The sequence below is a fragment of the Homalodisca vitripennis genome, chromosome 4 (genome assembly GCF_021130785.1).
Source record: "Homalodisca vitripennis isolate AUS2020 chromosome 4, UT_GWSS_2.1, whole genome shotgun sequence".
NCBI lineage: Eukaryota > Metazoa > Arthropoda > Insecta > Hemiptera > Cicadellidae > Homalodisca > Homalodisca vitripennis.
This window is the reverse complement of record NC_060210.1, coordinates 87911164-87928229: the sequence shown is the minus strand read 5'-3', so window position 1 is coordinate 87928229 and position 17066 is coordinate 87911164. Positions and strand designations below refer to the sequence as shown.

Sequence of the window (17066 nt, the reverse complement as noted above, 5' to 3'; positions counted from 1 at the left end):
CGTCTTCTACCGCCCCTCCCACTTCTGGAGACATTCCTTCTACTCATTTTTCAGAATGGCTAACAACAGATCTCTTGTTGCACTTTGTTTCATATGTTCCATGTCTTCAAGTCTTTTATTCTTTTAGAAGAATTTTCAGTTTTGGGAATTGTCAGTATTCATATACAGCTATGTCAGAACTGTACGGAGGCTTTTGGGGCTGTTTGATATTGTATTTCGCTAAAAAGATATGAAAAGGGGGTCAAGATTTGATGTATTAACTGGCACATTGTCGTAATGCAGGATCTCATTCGTTTCCAGAATGCTATTATTCTTAGAATAGTTTTTTTTTTTTTTTTTTTTTGCCAACAGATCACATTGGCATGGTAGTAGATGAATGACTTTGTTTCAGTGGTTATTACTGATACACCAGTTATTTTTTCTACTAATTTTCACACTTCTTCTTCTATAAGGCGGCCTACTGCTATGCACTTAAGCCTCAAGGGCCTTTTGCGCACCACGGAAGCACACCATGAGGCCTACCAGTCTATGATTTCAGCAGTTCCACAAACCGCCGAAAACAACCTATCACAGGTCCTCCTGGGGAAATTCACCACCCTTGTCCAAACTACCAAAGATGGCATACCGCTCACTTGCTATTGAAGGGCAATCAAAGAGCAAGTGTTCAGCAGTTTCATCCTGCTCATCACATATTCTACAGAGCGGTTCCTCCTGCCGACTCTGTGAAGATGCTTCCTCAGGTGACCATGTCCCGTGATCAGACCTATAACCCGAGAAGACATTGATCTATTTAGTGAGAGAAGGTCAGACCCCACTCTGGAGGAAGGCGACTGTAGTACCATTCTGCTCATTCTCATACCCGGATGCAACCTCCACCTTCTCTCATGTTTAGCGTGAACCCATTTCGAGATAGCCCCAAAGGATTCACACCTTGGAACACCGCAGAATGGTTGAGGGCCTGTCATAATTGACGCTGGCCAAGGCATCAGCTCTTTCTTTCCCAGGGATCCCCTTGATTTAATATGTTATTGTTGTTTTAACTATGTGGAATCATGGGCATGTTACACTGCTAATATCAGCAATGCCATTATGGTAAACATAAACAAACAACAACTAACTCCAATGGATATTATATCAATAATTCAATATCAATTATTGGTAGTGTCACATGGTTTTTTATATTATAAAAAACATATTATTTACTCATAAAATTGATTATGCCAGTAATCACAATACTAAATGAATACAATTAAGCTACAATGAAATTTTTGGGTTTGAGGTGTTATTTTGGGCTGGGCCTGAACATTTTATTTATATATATTATAATTTTATAAAATAATTTATATAAATTTATTACTATATATTTAAGGAACCACCCTGCAGAACAGCATTCCACTCTGCACGACCCAACCTACTCAAAAAAGACATCTGAATTAAACTTCTCAATTCCGTCCAATCTTCCCACGAAACCAGCCTAAGTAAGCAAAAATATCCTTCCAGGTATGGCCACAGAGTGTATATATTTCTTTTATCTTTAGGTTTCAAAACATTTTTAGACGCTTTTTTAAGCATATTCTTATTTTTAATATTTTTCCTTTCTTCTTTTTCGAGAGCTGTTGGAAAATGGTTGGTTATAGTGTTGTAACTAATAAGAATTAATTCATAGATTAGAAAATATATATTTTTGTTTTTATGTAGAACTTTTGTCATAGAATTGCTTTTTGGGTAAATAATCTCAAACACCATGAATGGTATTCTCCCGATCTTTCTTTAGTAGCTTTAAAATTCCTAATCTGAAAAAGAAATTACTACAAAGGTTTGTAACTGTATTGAGAGAACAGCATTCTAGTCATCTCTTCAAAACCATAAATCTTGTGGTAAATGACAACACAGGACTTGATAATGGCCAGCATAGAAGGAAGAAAACTTTAGTAAGTAATAGAAGAAATATCCTTTATATCTCCTTTCCAATTTGACTCCTTATAAAGAATCCAAGTCTGATGATGGGGATGAAAGAAAGAGGTGATTCCCAGTCAAAACTCAATATCCAAAATCCTTAACTCTTTTTACATATCTTATTTAAGACAATTTCCATTTCATCTATTATACAACCCCGATGATAAACATGGAAGGATAAGAAGGAGATAACAAACATGTGACATAATAGTGATGTGATATATATATATATATATATATATATATATATATATATATATACAGTATATACAGGGTGTATATTATGTCTGGAAACACCCAAATATATCCTTTAATAATTTAAATATAAATTTGAAACCTCTTACAATCGTGATAGAGATTGGGCATCTACTTTTTGGAACAATGTTTTGTTATGTCACACCAACGGGGGACGTCCTGCCGAGGGTATCGTGAATATTCTTAATGGAAGCCTATACCTTGTGATACATAATTTTAAAGGTAATAGCTTACTGAATTGAATGCCACAAACCGCATCTCAAAGGAATTATTCTATCAGAAAATAGAGCATTTTTAGTATTGAAAATTTACTGATGTTCAACAATGTAATTTTAACATGGTTCTTGCCACAAAATGTGTTACACTAATTTTTTAGCATTTTTTAAATGTTCAATTAAAATAAAATAAACAATTTATTTTTAAGCTGGTTTCATTAGTACAAATTTACCAGTTTTTATTACAATGAATAAAACTTATGAGTCACTTTCTCTGATTACTTATGAATCTGTACTTGGTGTTTTCCAGTCAGCAGGAAGGTTTAAAGAGACAAAGGTCACTAGCCTATGAGAAACATTATTGTGTTATTAATCATCTGGTCTACAGGTTTCAGTTTGTTGAGCATGGAGCTTTCACTAGACAGGTCTAAGCTTGGGAATTACAAATGGACAAAGGTCATATCATTCCTGTCGAGTTAATCAGTGTCTCTGAAGCATTGCTGTCAACAAGTTATCTAATTACAGTAGTTCAGTTTTTATTTGGCATTTTAATGGAATTGTCTGAAAGAGAACGAATTACTCTGTTGATGATGCGAGGATATGGCGATCGTCAAAGATCTTATCGGGAAGTTTGTAATTTGTTTAATGACACTTTCCCAGAAAGGAATCCCATAAGTGTTTCAACAATATCAAAAACTATTGAGCGTTTTGAAATGACAGGGAGTGTACGTAATCGGCCAAAGTCGGGTAGGATACAATCTGCAACAGATGAAGAACATGCACTAGATGTTTTGCAAACATTTATTGAAGACCCACATACATCGCTCAGAAAAGCTGCACAGCAACATGATATGCACCCTATGTCTGTGAGTAAGATTTTGAAAATTAATAAATACAAACCATTTAAAGTTCATTTAGTCCAACAGTTAAGTGAGGATGATTACGACAGAAGAGTTGAGTTTTGTGAACTTGTGATGCGCAAATGTGATGACAATAGAGATTTTCTGACCAACATACTATTTTCTGATGAGGCAACTTTTTTCCTAAATGGCAATGTTAACAGGCACAATTGCCTTTACTGGGCTAGTGAAAACCCACATTGGATTACTGAGTCCCATTCACAGCAACCACAAAAACTGAACGTATGGTGTGGAATTTTAGGTAACAAAATTGTTGGACCCTTTTTCATCAATGGAAATTTAAATGCCGAACTTTACTACAATATGCTCCAAAATGAAATAATCCCAGCTATTCAAATTGCATCAGGAGAATACTTTGATAATGTATGGTTTCAGCAGGATGGTGCTCCACCCCATTATGGGAGACAGGTAAGAGAGTATTTGGATTTAAGGTTTCCTCATAAATGGATTGGCCGAAGAGGAGAAATCGAATGGCCTCCAAGATCTCCGGATTTGTCACCAATCGATTATTTCCTATGGGGTCATTTAAAATCCAATGTTTATAGAAGAAAGCCTCATAATTTGGAAGACCTAAGAAACAGGATTATAGAGGAGATTGCTTTGATAACTGAAGAAATGTTAGGCAACTCTGTCGAATCATTTTACACAAGATTGGCTCATTGTCAAACCGTAGAAGGAACACAGTTCGAACAATTGCTTTGACACCAAATGCAGGGAAAACGTTTGTTGTAAGACTTTTCTAACAGCATACATTATTTTTTATTTGTAATAAGAAATCAATAACATAAGTATTTCCATAATTGTACTGTAATAAAAACTGGCAAATTTGTGCTAATAGAACCAGCTTAAAATGAAATTTTTGTTTTATTTAATTGAACATTTAAAAAAATGCTAAAAAATTAGTGTAACACATTTTGTGGCAAGAACCATGTTAAAATTACATTGTTGAACATCAGTAAATTTTCAATACTAAAAATGCTCTATTTTCTGATAGAATAATTCCCTTGAGATGCGGTTTGTGGCATTCAATTCAGTAAGCTATTACCTTTAAAATTATGTATCACAAGGTATAGGCTTCCATTAAGAATATTCACGATACCCTCGGCAGGACGTCCCCCGTTGGTGTGACATAACAAAACATTGTTCCAAAAAGTAGATGCCCAATCTCTATCACGATTGTAAGAGGTTTCAAATTTATATTTAAATTATTAAAGGATATATTTGGGTGTTTCCAGACATAATATACACCCTGTATATATATACAGGGTGATTCAAAACTAAACGGCAATCTCTCGGGAGCTTATTCTATAGCTAAAAACAAGTAAAAAAGTTCATATAACCATATGCCCGGAAACGCTTCGTTAGCGAGTTACGCCTAGCAAAAGATTTCGCCCGGATTTCAGAACCCTTGGTGAAGTCAGGCCGTATAAAAATGGTAAAGGTAGTTACAAAGATACAAATACGATTGTTTTTTATGTTTTTATATCTGAAAAATTTATTAAAATTCGTCCCAGAGCTGTAAATGCAATACTTTCAGAGATATCTTACGTAAAACACAAGAATTGGTGCAAAGAAATAACACATTTTTGTGTTTAACGTAAGATTACTTCCATAAATGTTAAATAAAGGTCATTTTTTTCTTAAACAGATTTGTAGAACATTTAATTCTGAAAAGATTCATGTGAATTACTTAGGGAAAAAATTAATAATAGGTATTGAAATTTAGCTTTATTTAAAAATAAAACAGACGCACAAAAATGCATATTCTTATCTGCATAAAATATTAACTAATGTAAAATATAAATGATCAGCTGTTACTCACAACCTAAACATTAGTTAATATTATAATACCTAATAAAAATACATAGAATTGAAATCTCAATTAAAGTCATCCTAAAGTTGCTGTAAACAATGTTCAGATGTAACATATATCACACAATTCGATGTAGGAACAGAGCTTGAGTACAGATCTCAAGAATTGCACTAATCATTCTCCATACACGGAAAAAGCCATCAAAAGCACCGGACTACACCAGAAAAATGGTGTTCCCCAGCTATGACAACCAGTTTTGGACTGATAACAGGCGCCTGAGAATTACGAATAGAGCGCATCTGTTATCTGTCATTCAGTTAAAATTATAACACATTTTATCACCAGTTTTACAAACTGCTGTAAACCAATCGGAAGAAAAAACTTCAATAGCGAGATTTGTCGCCATACACGTGTTGGAGTCATATTTACCTCATGGGATTTCCCATAACACATGTGGGAAGGTTTAAGATAAATTGCGATTAGGTAGCTATATTGTTACCTTAATAAAACTTTTTGGTTACTATTATTGAATAATTATATTAAAATAGCCTACACGTCTCATATACCAGGCTGATTCCTCAAATTTAGCTTCCTAAGCCACAGATGAGCCGATTGATCAAGAACCTGCTACTCTATTTACATCTCTTACATTGATGCAGTTGTTGCCACTATAACCCAAGAATTATTTACCAACATCCTTAAACACGTTTACGTAAAGCCTACACCAAAATACAGGGACATGACTCATTTGGACTCAGTTGGCCACCAACTTCATAGCCTACCAGCTCTCAGCACAGTGTCTGACGGTTTTGTTTGGATCAGTTATCACCCTGTCTATCCCATGTTGTGTACGACGAGCAGCATGGCTTCAGACAGCGGGTCAACTCTGACTAAAGTACTTTAGCTCTAGAACTGGATCCTATCAGGCTATACTATGCTAAAGGTTTGACCATCTTATCAACCCTTTTCTCATTGCCAAGTTGAAGGGGTACGGGATCCTTGGGTTGCTGTTGAGCTGGTTCGAAACGTACCCAGCGGAGTAAAGTCTTACCGTCAAGTTTGCATCCTGCAACTCTCCACCATTTGTAGCAACCTCAGGCGTCCCCCCACAGCTCCCTAATGTGGCCATTCCTTTTCAATCTGTTTTTCGCTCATCACATTCCGGACCATATTCTTCTCTTTATAGATGTCGCCACGCTGTTCTCAGATATTTCACACAAGACTGCATTCGCCTAAAGCAGTCTCTTGAAGCCGTTGTTGAGTGGAACAGATACAACTTTATGAACTTTATCACAAAAAAGTACAAGGTAGTCTCTTTTCACTGTTGTGCCAGCCCTATAGAATTTTCACACAAGGTTGGCTTCAACAACCTCGAGCAATGCACAGAGATCCGTGACCTTGGTGTCATATTTACATCCAATATGTCCCCAGCATGTTAGCAGAATCTGCTCGAGTGCTAATAGATATCTGAGCCTTTTGTTCTGTCTCTCCAGGAACCCTTTCTCGATAAGTACCCTTCATAAGATTTACTGTTTAATTATCCACCAAAAACTTGAATACTACCCTAACATCTGGTCAGCCATCTACCTCTCACACACCGGAAAACTGCAATTAGATTCCTTCCAGCAGATTCCTTCAGCTCATAGGACTGCAGTTGGGTTATCGGTACCTGGACACTCCCATTTCTGAACTTAAGAACCAGCTCGGCCTCGATCCTCTCCACTTTCATCATGAGATTGCGGACATTTTCTTTCTTTACAAGATACCTATCAGGAAGGTGGACTGCCCTGAGTAATTATCCATCATAGAGTTCTAAACCGCTCTCAACACAAGATTCCAAGAGCTCTTCACGAAACGGTCTCACCAAACGTAATAGCCTAGCTACAACATGCTAACATCCCACGACATATGTTGATTTTGGGACATGTTGGACACTTATGTTGAGCAATGCTGTCGCCCCCTACATAGACTTCTTCCGGAACCACAGCAGCACCAGTTTCCATTGTAAAACCATCCTTCAGGATCTCAGTAAGAACCGACTCTCAATGCAGAATTATTAAGAATACAGGGTGTTTCACAAAGAATATACGTATTACGAATGCAAACACTTAATAAACTTTAAGACATGGAATATGAAACATTACACACATATTTACGAATCTCTCAAGTTCAGATTACAGATGTTCAGTATGTCCTCCATCAGCGTCACGAACAATATCACATTGATACTCAAATTTCTTCCATACCCAAGCAAGCAAATCCTTCGTCACCGATGTTATGGCACTACAAATCTTGTTCTTCAACTCTTCCAGGTTCTGTAGGAGTAATAGTACATAAACAACTTCAGTGAGAAGGTGCCCCGTCTTGTTAAAAAATAAAGTTGTCTCCGTGCAGCAACAGAAACAACTAATTTTGTAACATACTGAGATACTGCTGACCGTTAACCGTGTTTCCATCAAAGTAAATTATACCGTAAACTAATGATCGGGATATCACACTAAACAGATCAACTTTGAGCAAATCTCGTACATGTTCAATGTTGCATGTGGATTCTGTAGGCACATCATTGTGTTTGTTTACCTGACCACTAACAAGGAAAAAGCTTCATCACTGAATTCGTATGTTATGCAAGTGTTATTATTGTCAATAGCATCAAGAATCTCGTTATAAAATACCACACACTTTTGTTTGTCATCAGGATACAGAGCTTGTAACAGTTGTAACTTGTACGGATTCATAACCAACCAAAGTCTCAAAACATGCCAAATTGTTGTTGTTGGCAGGTTTAACTCCTGACTGGCACGACAAGAATTGGAGAGCACTTTGAATTCATGCAACATTTTCTTCAGGAATGAGGGTGACCAAGGCTCTTTCCTTTACATACACATCCTGTATCGACAAACTGTCAATACCATCTGCGAATATTCCACCCATTCAGAAAATCAATTTGGTACCTCAATCTGAAATGTCTGCACTGTAATCAGGGAACTGCATTTCGCAAACTCGAGAGCATACAATGATTTCTCCTGTGGAGTATCCATTTTATACATATGACGGTTACCAAACAAAACAGAAGACAACTGACATCTAGCGGCTATTAATATAAACTAGACTGTGTTCATTTCTCAAATAGGTGAGCCGAGGCACAGTTTGGACAAAATCATACTTTGTAATATGTATATTCTTTTTGAAACATCCTGTACTGTATCGCAAATACATTGACGGCCGCTGTTTTTTAAACCATTATAAGTTAAACTGTTCGTCCACAATATTCTAAGTAATATTATATATTGTCGTCATAGTTGTATTTATGTTGTTATAGAGTTGTTTTGTTGTAAATTATCTCTGTTGTTGTTTATTACTGTTATCTATGTTGTTAGCTATATTATTATCATTGTTGGTTTTGTTATTATGTTTACAATCCTGTTATATGAGGTGTGTTCAAAAAGTATCGCGAATTTTGAATTTTTGCGGGTTACGTATATTCGAATTTCAATTTTTTGTGGCGTTATGTTGGTACATATGTCTCTCACTTATGTTGACAATTTCGGCCATTTTGAATGTTCAGTTAATTGTTGACAGCTGCTTTGCTTGCATGTCTTAGATTTTTACCTATTCCAAAAATGGAACAAAGAACCTGTATAAAATTTTGTGTGAAAAACGAAATTAAGTGCGCGGATGCATTCCGAATGTTGACTGTGGCATATGGAGAAGCTACTTTGGACAAAAGCAATGTTTATCGGTGGTACAAAATGTTTTAAGAAGGCCGAGAAGATGAGAATGACGAAGAGCGTGCTGGACGCCCGAGCACTTCAACAACAGACGAAAAAATTGATGAAGTGAAGAAAATGATATTGGTCAATCGTCGAATCACCGTTAGAGAAATTGCCGAGGACCTAGGCATATCGATTGGCTCGTGCCATTCGATTTTAATCAATAATTTGGGCATGAGATGGGTCGCCGCAAAATTCGTATCAAAATTGCTCAATTTCGATCAAAAACAGCATCGCATGAACATTGCTAATGAGATGTTGGAATCTGTCCGCAACAACCCGAATTTGCTCCAGAGGGTCATAACTGGTGACAAATCGTGGGTTTATGGTTATGACGTAGAAACCAAAGCTCTATCATCTCAATGGACGCTGCCGCACGAACCAAGACCGAAAAAAGCACGCCAAATTCAGTTGAATGTGGAAGTTTTGCTTACAGTTTTCTTCGATTGCAGGGGCGGGGTGCATCATGAGTTCTTGCCACAAGGTAGAACAGTGAATAAGGAATATTACCTGCAAGTTATACGCAATTTGCGCGAAGCAATCTGCCAGAAACGCCCGAATTTGTGGAAAAACAAAAATTAGCTTTTGCACCACGATAACGCCCCTGCTCACACATCGCTGCTTGTACGCAACTTCTTGGCCAAAAACAACACACTAATGATACCGCAGCCACCGTATTCCCCATATCTGGCCCCCTGTGACTTTTTCTTGTTCCCGAAAGTGAAGAGGCCCATGAAAGGACGACGCTATGCCACGATTGACAAGATAGAGACGGCATCAAAGGAGGAGCTGAACAAGATACAAAAAAATTATTTTTTGAAGTGCTTCGAAGATTGAAAAAAAAACGTTGTCACAAGTGTATAATATCTCAGGGGGATTACTTTGAAGGGGACAAAATAGCTAAATTCACAAATAAATAAATAATTTTTGAAAACACACAAAATTCGTGATACTTTTTGAACACACCTCGTATGTAACAACCAATTGTAATATCAACTTTAAACGGAGTTTTCCAATTATAAATAAGTAAATAACTATTAATGAACAAATACTTTTAAATTAGTGTCACAACCAAATTTCTAAATGTGGAACTGAAAGTCTCATATCAGTATTTGCCTTTTAATAACTATGCTAACCTTTCAATTACTTCATTAAATGATTAAACACTGATGCGGAAGAAATTGAATAATTTACATTCATCTTCTTTCAGTGGATGTTAAACATAGTAACAGAAGCTCCCTTTAATCCTTTGACCGCCAAGCAAATAATGGGTGCGTGCGTCAGAGCGCCAGCCATTCCAGTTACATGTGTCGGCTACATGCCGGCCATAGAATGCAACCAGTGCACTTGAATACCAAGCATTTTTTGCCGTTTTTGTATTTTTACACACAAACTATTGCCATTCTCCTATTTTTTATCGTAGAACAATGCTTTTGGTACCATTTTTTATAGATGAGACCGGCAACATTGAGAAGCATAGAAAAATAAAAACTTTCTTCTAAAATAATTAAATAAAACTCAATAAAGAAAAAAAGAATTTATAAAAAATATTTATGAATTAATTATTAACATCAGTAATTTTATGCTACTAAGCTATATTATTTCTTTGTACTTTTGCACATTTAATTTCAAACAAAACTGTGCAAGGTGTTTTTAAAAATAATATTTTTTTATTGATTTATTAGTCTGTAATGTTTGAATGACTTTTTGGCAGTTTTGTACCTAAGCAAATTAACTTAAGCTACTCTGTTAGTTTAAATGTAAATAATACATTAGTAAGTTAGTAAATTATAACACCACAATTCATCTAGAATGCAAGAGCGTGAGGTTGAATGAAATTTAATAGAAAATAATTTTGTAATAAGCAAACTAGTCACAAGGCAATATATAGGCTATGAGCATTCAACATAGAGGAAGCTCATAGAAGGTTCTGCCATATTGGCAAAATCAAATTACACCACCATAATAACACTAAGTATTTATTTACTAAAACAATAGATTATACTACAGAAACATTCAAAAATAAAATACCAAGTTTTATGAAATAAAAAGCCTATCTATCATTTTACCAAAATATAACATCGATGACAATTCAATAACGTAACTGGTTAGAACAAATCCAAAAATTTAGTATAACAACCCGATTGTTTTTTCTGTGGTCTATACACATTTATATCTATAGTACACGTTTTTTTGTTTCATTTTAAAACATAAACTTTATTATTTGAGCCCATACTAATATTTAAACAAATATTTAATAACGTGAGTCATCATCACGGTCCCCCCTCGTGATGGACGACACAGTTTCTAAACGCCAATCACGACGCCCATTACTGTGATAAGTGGTTAACAGGTTAAAAGACGGAATTCACAAGAGGACGAGTCCAAGAGTCTCATGTGTATTGTTAAGCACATACAATTGATGAGCCAAATAAATAAGCACAATATTTTTCATCCATTTTGCGCCTTCATCTTGAATAACAGATAATGCCTGACTGAGCTTAGCAAGTACTAAGAAAGTGATCCAGAGGGTACACCGTGATCTCGCTCTTATGAACTGAGCCTAAATAAATCAGTGAAATATTGATGTTTCCGCAAGTACCAACTGTTCCATTCACGAAATATATGAACAATATTATTATATTTCTAAACTATATAATTCTTTTTAACAGCACTGCATACGCATTTGAAATTAAAAGTACAGCGTATTTGAATTTTTGGTATCTATGAGTTTAATGGACAACTCGGCAAATCACGAATTTGACATTATTAACGTATTCTGCTCATCCTCCTAAACAAAAATATAGATGGTTTTAGGGGGTGCAATGACAAATAACATGGTTTTAGAGAGTACATTCATAAAAAATAGTTAAGTTTTTAATATTTTAATGTTCTGTTTGTGTGCAATGTAACTCGATATCTGTGTACACTGTTATTTGCGGCCGACCCTGATGGCGTATGTTATCTGAACGCGGGCCTATGGTCCAGTGCTTCAAAATTTATTGTGTACTGTAGCCTAGTTCGGATCGAGTGAGTGCTTGTTAACCATGGAACAAACCACTAGTTCAGGGGTGCCCAACCGTTTTTACTCAAGGGCCACATTGTAAACCCTTTATGGACAAGCGGGCCAACATCCCAGGGGATTTGGAACCCCAAACAAAACGTATTGCCCGGGCTTTGTTCCAGAAATCGTGTGCAAAATATGAGTTTTAAGGTTATTTGGCCCTTGTTTTCTGATTATTGTAATTTCTTATTATTTATTAGTTGTTAGGTAAAGGTTTATAATACATTATGTTTTTAGGTTCTTTTAGTAGAAATAAATATAAACCCAGACTTTTGGATGTTTGCTCTAATTCTGAGGGAACAATAAAAAAGTCACCAATAAATTGAATACATTGATTTAAATTAATCCTACTAGGATACTAGGACATACAAATTACGTGGCGAGTGGTGACCTTGAGTTGGGTAGGGGTTACGTCGCCGCACCGCGCGCTGTGCCGTGCTTTACGCGCGCTCTATTCGCCAGCCGGCAGCCACCACCGTAGTCAGTGAAATCTGTCAGTAACTACTTTACTTCTTTCAACACTCATACTTCACCAAATGAATACGGCTCGTTCTACGTGAAATAGGCTGGACTGGTTGGTTCTCAAAATTTGTATTTATTTAATATTTCAAATGCTTGTAAACAAATTTGGTTGTTTTGGCAACAAGGCGGGCCACATAAAACTGACTGGCGGGCCGGATTCGGCCCACGGGCCGTAGGTTGGGCAGCCCTGCACTAGTTCAACGAATTGTGTGTGTCAGAGTGTTTTGTCAAGCACGTTAGGAGATACGTTTTGACTGAAACGAGATTATTTCCTTTTAATGGTGTTTTATATTACTGTACATTTAAATGTTAATATTGAGTTTTTACATGATTTATTACTTTTTATACACTTTACATAAATTTTTTTGCATTACTTTTCATTTATATTCGTGATCAGCCCTTCAAGAATTTGATATATTACTGATAGGTACTATCTCGAGGGATTCTTTCTTTTGTTGAGATCACCGTGTGGCATCACCAAACCACAGCCCATGCTGATGGCCAGGGGCACTCGTCTCACCCCATACAAATTAATTTGTAGCTTGAAATTAAGAAAACCATCCTTCATTTGGGTCAAACCTCTGCTCATTTCAGTATTATTTTTCATGTACAGTTCCAAAGATGGTGGCGCATCTGATGACATCATCATGAGGTTGAAACACAGACACAAAACGTCACGTGACGCCCAACGTGGATGTACAGTTGGAGGAATTTAGCTGTGCTCGTAGGGCCCTAATACGACCCTTTCAACAAATAAACGGTATCTGTGTAACGGGTTGCGTTTACGTGCTAGCCGCTGAGATGAAGGCGCAACAATCTCTTTAACGACTTTTAACTCACGATTTCGATTTGCAGATTAGTATTGACAAATACGTTATTCTCAAACACACGTTAAATAACACTATAAAAACTGAAAAACAAGGATAAGTCCTATTATTGCTATTATTTGGTATTATCTTATTATTTAATTCCACCACAATCAGCACTGTCACAAAACAGAATGATTTTAGCGAGTGTCGTGAGTTATTTGGGCCAATACGATTCCTGAAAGTAGGGTCTTACCTATGAGTCACTGGAAATGTTTTCGGGACGCAGCGCATAATGCTATCGCACTACCCCTCCCGCCTATCACCACACACTCAAGGTCACGTGCGCAGCTAAATTCCTCGAACTGTACAACATGGAAATATTGCTCCACGCATGAAAAGTAGTCCCACATCATATTTATGTTCTACAACTTCTTATTTCTCTTTTCCACCCCATGAAACCTTATGTTGTTTTGTTCAGTAGAACAATTCCAATAAGTTAAAAACTTGTATTTTGCCACTCCGACCGCTACTTTCACAACTACCGAATTTTTTTATCAAGCTAGGCCTATGAGTATTAACAAAAATGTCAGGAAATACGCTATGTTAAATATTTTTACAAAAGCTTTAAGAAGAGTTGTAATCAACCAAAAAAAAAAGAATACAAAAGTATTTTAAAATCACAGATCTGTGTTTGGTAAATCTTAAGATCAGTGACTACCGCTCCAATCGCCGTAATTTTTTGCATACAAAAGATCGCTGATCTTAAGATTTACCCTGTGTTTTTTAGTGAGCCCATTGAGGGTCAGATGGGAAAGTGGGATTTTTATAAATTCAAACCCAAAGTCATAAGGTAACTATCTGATAGAATACGCAAATATTTAACATGTTAAATATTTAACAATTTTAAGTATTAGTTGTTGTTGAGATACATTTATGAAAAGTATAGGAACGGTTGACCGCTAAAATACTGTCCTACTACTGGTTTATTTAAATGTTTTCTAGCCCATACAATTTGGTGATTTTTATGTACGGTTTCTTGGATTAAGTCTAAAGTGAGTGGAAGGTTACCTAATTCTCTAGCCTACTGTTAAGTTGATATAATATATCCTAGTTTTAATATTGTTGGAACAAAATTTAAATAACAGTAATTCACATGCATAAATTGATTTAGGCTAACATTTCAAAAAGATAAGAAACTAAGTTCTATATTAGTTCAGATGTGTTCTTTCTAAAGCAATCATCACAGTTGGTATTTTTTTAATATCTTTAAATATAGTGAGTATTTGAACTCTGATCTAGATGAGATTTTAAGTATGCTTGCTACTTTTACAGTAAATTCAATTAGTAAAAAACAAATTAAGGGTATATGGATTAAAACCGTTAGTGTAAAAATATGAGTCTAACATTAGCCTTTTGAACTATTAGTATTTTTATGATGAGAAGGTAACTGTGAAGGCCATTGAAAGGATGTGCAGGTCAAACACATAACCTCAAAAATGATGCAATCATAGAGATAAATCCCATTACCACGTAAATCTTTATAAAGGATATCTTTAAATTACAAATATACTATGTATACAATGTTTTAAATCTATAATGACCACTTGAATATTCAAAAAACAACACTTCCTATCGTAATACCTTGGTGTCAACATCGGCCATACACTCTCTCCTGAATTGATCAAATATACCTTGCGATTTTAAATGAGTGACAATTTTATTTGTTAATACTGGATCTGCAGGTCTATCAAATGATTCAATCACTGTTGGAGTAGTCATTTTTACAATCCGATAGAAAATATAAACGAACACAGCACAAATACAACTAGCTCACTTTCCAAACAATTTCATTGTCTGTCTTATCCGGACACGAACTAACACAAACTACTCTCACTGACTGAATTATTTTTTTACTCTATGCTTGATAATGATGACTACTACCTGGACAGTCAATACAGACAGTATTGTACAGTCATAACACAACAATCAACACTCATAAACAAAACTATCAAAATACTGTTTGTGTAACTAGTATAATCAAAGATACTACGTAATACAAAACAAAAACCTTCTCTTTGGCTTAATTCTCCTTATTTACCTGCTTCGAAAAAACAGATGTATGCCATATAAGTTATTTATTATACATTGTTTGTTTATTTTTTATCACATAAACGAATTATTATTGGTGTCAATAAAGTAGAGCTTGAATTATTTATCTTTTTTCATATATTTGTTTATTATGTATTTTTAATTGTTTTATTTTCTTAGCCAGGCTTGTATTGAAATACGGGGGGTGGGGTTGAACAATTATTAAATTTTATTTTTTATGTTCATAACAAGATATTTCTAAAATATTCGAATACGATTGATAATATTGTAAAGTACATCTATTTGTGTATATCAACATATTGTTTTAGAGGCCCCCACCGCCGCGCTACCCACCACTCTACTCTCTCGGATAAAAAAGTATAGATATCCAAGCTTCAATATTAACTATGAATTAACTAGTAGAGATTAAAGCTCTCATTAAACTTATTCTTAATACGTAACAGGAGTTACATTTCAATGTAGCTTGTTCATTTCTACGTTTAGAAATTTAAACTTTATAATTTACCAACAATAACATATACTTTTTACATTTAGATAATACAGTACCGATTCTTCGCGCTTTTTCAATCAAACTTCAACGTTGAAAGTTTCTAAACTTGTGATCAGTAATTAAGAAATGTCATCATAATCTATGATGACCAAATTATGAAAACCGTGAAGTAAAAAGTGCTAAATCCTGCCTTGGACTCTCTTGCGTGATGTGTGTGTAAATAAATGTATGTGTTACTGTACGGGACTGGCAGGTGGATGATGGGAAGGGTGTGGTTATGAATGGTGGGGTGGGGGAGTGAAAGATTAATGGCACAGGTGCGCATAGTTTTAAAATACAGACATGAACATGACGTATTACTCATCTCCAAGATTTAAGTAAATTAAGGAATTGTCTATTGTTCATCATCCATTAACCACTGTAAACTATTTTGTAATCTAATAATAATAATACCGCTATCTTGCCAACAACTTCCCTGGACCACCAATTCACCACGTAGTGTCTGACGTAGAAGACACATTATTTTCGGATGTATTCATACATACTAGTAAACAAACAGCTAGTGAATATCCAGATGCTCGGTACAATAACTTAAATGGCGGCCTTTCCGAATTCAACTTAAGAGATTTAGGTTAGTTTTACCGGAGTGTTTACGATTTTATAATGACTTGATTTCAAACTAAGAAAAGCAACGTCTTACATTAATAATATACTTTATATAAATAAAATAACTGCCTCTTATAAATTGTTAAATAGGATTACACATGAAGTGTTAGGTTAATTAGTAAGCGATTGATTCAAATGAAACTAAACAGTGGGAAAGTAATATACATGAAAGCCTAGTTCATGCCCTTTCAAATAATTTAAGTATTGAAATAAAAATTCATAAATACTTATGGTATATATGGTTCTCAGGCACGAGAAAGGTTTTGTAGAAATCAAGAACAAAATACGATACTACCTGTTCATAAAATTTTAATTTTTTAATTGATTTTTACTTCTGCAATATTCAGAGAATTGATTAACATTGTGTAGAAACGCCATCGCTGTATTCTTAGCCAGTGGTACTATATTATGTTAGTTACATTGTCAACGGTTTTAATTAAACTGATAAAAACTACTGTTATGTCCATATCCAAG

The 17066-nt window shown here is 35.3% G+C and overlaps 1 protein-coding gene across 3 annotated transcripts in view; it reads right to left on the bottom strand.

Moving 5' to 3' along the window:
• LOC124359712 (biorientation of chromosomes in cell division protein 1-like 1) overlaps positions 1-15314 on the bottom strand; it is a 46136-nt gene extending 30822 nt beyond the window's left edge. For 2 of the 3 annotated variants that reach the window (XM_046812678.1, XM_046812679.1), the window contains exon 1: positions 14969-15314. In XM_046812678.1, the coding sequence (XP_046668634.1) occupies positions 14969-15106 (138 nt within the window). In that variant the 5' untranslated portion in view covers positions 15107-15314. The remainder of the gene's footprint in view (positions 1-14968) is intronic. The other variant, XM_046812680.1, reaches the window with a different exon arrangement.
• Positions 15315-17066: the final 1752 nt, after the last annotated feature.